This window comes from Protomyctophum bolini, assembly GCF_963924005.1.
Source record: "Protomyctophum bolini genome assembly, chromosome: 24".
In the NCBI taxonomy this organism is placed as follows: domain Eukaryota; kingdom Metazoa; phylum Chordata; class Actinopteri; order Myctophiformes; family Myctophidae; genus Protomyctophum; species Protomyctophum bolini.
Genome location: NC_137885.1, coordinates 7,011,313 through 7,017,312, shown reverse-complemented (window position 1 = coordinate 7,017,312; position 6,000 = coordinate 7,011,313). Strand labels below are relative to the sequence as shown.

Here is a 6,000-nt window from a genome sequence, read left to right as displayed (position 1 = left end):
CCCCGGCTGGGTGAGGGGGCATGAGACCCCGAAACCCTGATGTGCATCCATGCGATGCGGATGCATTTTCATTCCGATTATACTTTTGACGCAAGGCAAAAAATTATTTGAGATTTTCCAAATGCTCAGTTAAAACTTCTTCCTTAAATTGTAACTTCATAAATGTGCAGACACCCATATACTGTAATGTATGTTTGTTTACTGTCGAGTGAGAAAACCATGTTGCACATTATTAAGCTATTATTTTGTCATAAAGATTTGTGATAAGCTACTCACCATCAGCGTCGGTGAGTTGCTTATCACCCCGGTGAGTTGCTTATCACCCCCGGAGTGACCTCAAGTTGTTTCCGGTACTTTTCGGTGGTCACCTTATCACCTAAAACTGGAGTATGAATAGGCCTTTAGACATGATGCAACACTGTTAAATAATCGATTATTTTATCGATTAAATAATGGAAGGAAGATAAATACACAATAATGCATATATCTGGCACTATTAGTTGGCATTCTAAAATTCCCATTACAACACACACACACACACACACACACACACACACACACACACACACACACACGCACACACACACACACACACTTGGAGATGACTTTATTCTGGAAAAACAGCAACAACAATAGAACTTCATCTTCCTCTTATTAACATATCACTTCTTTAATTAATACTTATTATCAGCTTGAACACACAAATAAATTATAGAAAAATAGAACAAAACAAACTTAAAAAGTATATGCATACATCTTTGCACTAGTAGTATTTTGTTCAACCAGGCATTTCACAGTGCTAGAACAGCGGGACCTCGAGCAAGGCAGGCGTTGGAACCGGCAGCCATTGTTTATACCTAGGACGAGCGGGGACCACCGGAACCAGACACGGCTTCCGATTGGCTGGAAGGGGACTATAGTGAGAGCTGGGGATTGGGTGAAAGTGGAGTAAGGAGCACTCCGATTGGCTGATAGGGGAGTAAGGGATCGCTGGGATTGGGTGAGAGAGGGGGTTATGGAGTGTTGCGACTGTGTTCACTTGTGGACAAGGGTTGGGACGGCACCCGGAGGAAAAACCCTGAGGCGAAATGGACACAGTGGCCAGATTTGGTATTGCAGCTCGAGCCAGCGCTGGTCCATTGACTATCATTGCGCACGTTCATGTTATTGGGGCCATGACACGTGAACGAATGTTTCATACGTGAACGGAACGCGCACAAACGGCACAATGATAGTCAACGGCAGCGCGTTCATGTGTTTGGGGAAAATCCATCCCAGAATGCACTCTGTTCCTATACACGGAAGGAGGAGTGAAATCGCCTCATGCGCTTTTGAGCAACTTAATGCAAGTGGATGGGAGGAGGAATCCGGTGCCGTCTCTATCCATATATACTCTATAAGGTTGGGACCCTTCAGACCCGGTTCCTGGAGATTGAAGAACCAGAATCAGTTCCATGGTATTTTGGAACCGTGGGGGTGATTTACCGCTCGGTCCTACCGCCGCGTTAACTCGGACAGCGCCGAGTCGGCTGAAGGTAACGTCACAACGCTCGGCACGGCAAGCCTGATCTCGCTCGAGTCCGCCTCAGGCGGCGCGCCCTCTGTCGCGGGGAGTTGAGAGTCAATTGAGAGCGCGACCGCAAATACTAAAACAACGAGAATTGCAGATCTACAAGCTTGGCATAAAGTTAACTTCTATATTTGCTATTCTTGCCATTTTGGGAAAAAGAAATGTGTTTCTGGGTTCAGTATGGACTGGTTGCTGGGTGGACTTGTTGTGGTTGAGTTCATGTCCTCTTCGGGGAACCAGCACAGAACCGGTTGAGACCGGTTTCGGGGAGCACAGCAGGTTTGTGGGTGCACAGCAGCAGAACCGGTTCAGAGTGGCTGGTCCGAGGTCTGGCGCTGGTTCATTTCCATCACCAGCTGTCGAATCTCCTCTCTCTTCTTGCGTACCAGCTGCCGTGGAAACCAGTTGTTCAGGCACACCGGGAGGTCAAAGTGCACCACAGGGTTCTGAGGAGCCAATCAGAATGGAGGGTTCAATATGAAAAAAAATATATATCAGCCTAGCGCAGGCAGGCAGGCAGACAGACAGGCAGGCAGGCAGGCAGGCAGACAGGCAGCAGTCTCACCTTCAGGAATGTCTCCACGTATTGCAGCAGGTAGAGACCGCAGTCGCTGCTGTTGTCCTGCAGGGGGAGTGTGCAGCTAGCGCTCTTCATGGTGGTACTGGAGAAGATACGCGTGCTCGGTCTGCGCTGTGTCCATTCTACATGCATGTACCTGCACGCTCACAAACGTGCACACACACACACACACACACACACACACACACACACACACACACAGTTAGAGCTAGAGTTAGAGCAAAGGTATGGCTCCCCCATATCTTGCAAGTATGATCGAACCCTACAAACCCTCCCGCTCACTCAGATCAGCCAACGCAGGGAAGCTGGAAGTACCCTCACTAAAAACGCCGGGACAACGCTCCACACGTCCCAAACTCTTCTCCCTTCTGGCTCCAAAACTGTGGAATGCACTTCCCATTGCAGTCAGAACTGCAGCATCACTCCCAATCTTCCGCCGCAGTCTGAAAACCCACCTTTTCAGACTCCATCATGGCCCATAGCACTTACCCCACCCCCTTAGATAGCAATTCTAGTAGTCATAGCACGTCATAGTACATATGTGTAGCATAGTAGTATAGATGTATAGCTTATATGTATAGTTTCATTATAGATATTCCACTGTTACTTTCTTAGCTACGCATGTTTCATGATAAATGTCTTTATGTGATGTATTCCCATGCTTTTGTTCTTGCTTAATGTAAGTCGCTCTGGATTAAGAGCGTCTGCTAAATGCCTAAATTGTAAATTGTAAATTGTTGTCTGTGCTGTGTCACGTACATACTACTCTTCAACTGGGATTTCAGATAATGGTCCACAGGTTGTGTAGAACGTTTCACACGAATAGCTCAAAAATCCCAGAAGAAAGTCAGGTGTAAGTGTCTTTCAAACTGCACAAAATGGCAACAGAACTGCAATAAGAAGAAGAAGACCCAGGTTGGCAGAGGAAGTGTAGCGCCCAGGATTACATTAGATAATTGGCACTGGGTGAAAAGAAAACTGGGTTACAAAATCGGGGGATAAAAAAAAAAAAAAAAAAGAAGACATACAACTACAATGAGGGACCATAGGCCCTTCTGGCTTGGCCCCTCAATAAAAATAATAATAATACTTACTCGCGTAGCAGTCTGCAGACGTTCTCAATCTTCTCATGGCTCGACAATCGTTTAAGTGAATCCATGACCAGAATGCACGGTCTACACAACAACACACAATTACACAGCATGTAATACACACTACAATTACACAGCATGTAATACACACTACAATTACACAGCATGTAATACACACTACAATTACACAACACACAATTACACAGCATTTAATACACACTACGATTACACAACATACAATTACGCAGCATGTAATACACAACACACTACAATTACACAACATGTAATACACACTACAATTACACAACACACAATTATACAGATTGTAATACACACTACGATTACACAACATACAATTACACAGCATGTAATACACAATACACAACACACTACAATTACACAACATACAATTACACACTACAATTACACAGCATGTAATACACACTACGATTACACAACATACAATTACACAGCATGTAGGCTTGGGCAATATACCGATATTACCGTTTACCGCAATATTTAAGTATATAAATAATACCGAATACCGTCATAATAATACTAATCGTCATTTTACCGTCATGTAAATATGGATAATATCTTTTTTAATAAACGTCTACGTTACTGTATGTGTGTGTCTGTGTGATGAATTTACGAGTATTTCATTTTAAACAACTATAATTTGCCTAATAACTTAGTGTCCATGCATTGACTGGCACTGACGCTGAATTACGGAGGGCAGGTGATTTCTGGTCTAGAGGCTCTAAATTTGGAGCAACGCCCCTCTGCACCGTTATTGGTTTAGCGAAACACAAATACTATATTAATGAATTGAAATCCTGAATGTTGTTTTGCTATTTTTGAATTGGAATTCTGAAAAGTTAACATTTTCTATTTAATTTCAAATGCCTCTCAAATGCCTTTAATTATGTTAACTTTATGAAGTAAAAGTACAAATACTTTGGGCATCAAAAAGACCTTTTAATACTAATCATTAAGCTACTAATTTAGACTGAAGCAATTAAAGTGGGTCATGTTTGCATCTTTGGAATTGTAACGGCTGAAATGATATATCAGTGTTCCGAATCTCCGATAGTAAGCTGCGTGCCGCATTAACCCACTTTGGGTCGGGAACCCCTTTCGGTGTTTTAAACATCATGTTGTAATTTACTGTAGCTATTGACAAGTAGCAGATCTACAAGCTCATAGCGCCCCACCGAGTGGCGCGCCATGAGCTTGTAGGTCTGCTATTTTTGAAAAATCGTGAAAATATTTATTTCAGAGGATTTAGAAGATTTTTTTTATAACATTTTGAGGTCAGGCCTAAATGGGTAAGTGAAGGTGGGGGCCGCATGTGCGCCCCAGGCCGCCAGTTTCCCATGTATGCAGTAGAATATTCAATATTCAGCCAAATCAATAATCTGTACATTGAAACAATAGGATTATTATAGGATGTCAGGTCTACAATGACCCGACATCTGTAATACATGATGACTTTGGACGAGTTTTGAGCAAAGCCACAGCCTGCCAAAGAGCAAAGACGAGTTTGGACGAGTTTTAAAGTCATTATTAATAATGATGAAACGTGTCCTTCTTCATTATCATCTGGTTACCAGGTGTTTGTAAAGACGATTTTAAAATGACAATGGTAACAACTGAGGAGGTACTTAAGAAACTGAGTGCCCTCCAACCCCACAAGGCCACTGGCCATGACAATATTCCCTCCAAATTTCTCAGAGACTCAGCCATTTCCATAGCTCCAGTCATCACCCACATAGTTAACCTCTCCATCAAACAAGGACAGGTCCCCAGAGATTTTAAACTGGCCAAAGTAACCCCCCTGTACAAAAAAGGGAGCAAATTAGAACCCGGCAACTACCGCCCTATTTCTATTCTAAGCTCCATCTCGAAAGTGATGGAAAAAATAGTCTATGAACAGGTTGAAAAGTATCTTGCCACTAATAAATTGTTGTACGAGTTCCAATCTGGTTTCAGAACATCCCACTCCACTGACACATGCCTTCTCTATTTGAGCGACCACATCAAACACGAGGTGGATGCTGGAAAATACTGCGGCATGGTCATGCTGGACCTCCAAAAGGCTTTTGACACCGTGAACCACTCCATACTGGTTAACAAGCTTAAAGCTATTGGTTTTGATAGCACATCAGTGAGCTGGATGCAATCCTACCTGGAGGGGAGAGAACAGATGGTGGAAGTGAACGGAACACTGTCCCCCCCCCTCCCAGTGAGCTGTGGCGTCCCACAAGGAAGCATACTAGGGCCTTTACTGTTCCTAATATATGTAAACGACATGACTTCAGCTTGTGACTGCAACTTGTTCCTGTTCGCAGACGACTCAGCACTGCTGGTCTCGGACAGGAACAAACTGCAGGTTGAAAAGACCCTCAGCTCTGAACTCGGTAGAATCTGCACCTGGCTCGCTGATAACAAACTATCCTTACACCTGGGAAAAACTGAATCCATTCTCTTCGGATCAAATAGTAATCTCAAAAAGGCAGATGGCTTCTTGGTTAGAGTTGGTGATGATATTATCACACGGAAGGATCAAATTACCTACCTAGGTTCCATCCTGGAGGCCAATCTTTCCGGTGATAAGATGGCCACCAACGTAATCAAAAAAGTCAATCAAAGAACAAGATTCCTCTACAGGATCTCCTCACTGGTCGACAAAAACACCTTGAAGACCTTAACAGGAGCCCTTGTACAAGGTTTCTTTGACTATGCATCCACCTCCTGGT

The 6,000-nt window shown here is 43.6% G+C and overlaps 1 protein-coding gene across 2 annotated transcripts in view; it reads right to left on the bottom strand.

Annotated features, from left to right (window-relative positions):
• Positions 1-679: 679 nt before the first annotated feature.
• The window catches only part of LOC308311405 (sentrin-specific protease 7-like), a 28,269-nt gene continuing 22,948 nt past the window's right edge, over positions 680-6,000 (bottom strand). For both annotated transcript variants that reach the window (XM_080758093.1, XM_080758094.1), the window contains 3 exons: positions 3,245-3,325; positions 2,136-2,286; positions 680-2,016 (listed from right to left, as the gene is read on the bottom strand). In XM_080758093.1, the coding sequence (XP_080614219.1) occupies positions 1,879-2,016; positions 2,136-2,286; positions 3,245-3,325 (370 nt within the window). In that variant the 3' untranslated portion in view covers positions 680-1,878. The remainder of the gene's footprint in view (positions 2,017-2,135; positions 2,287-3,244; positions 3,326-6,000) is intronic.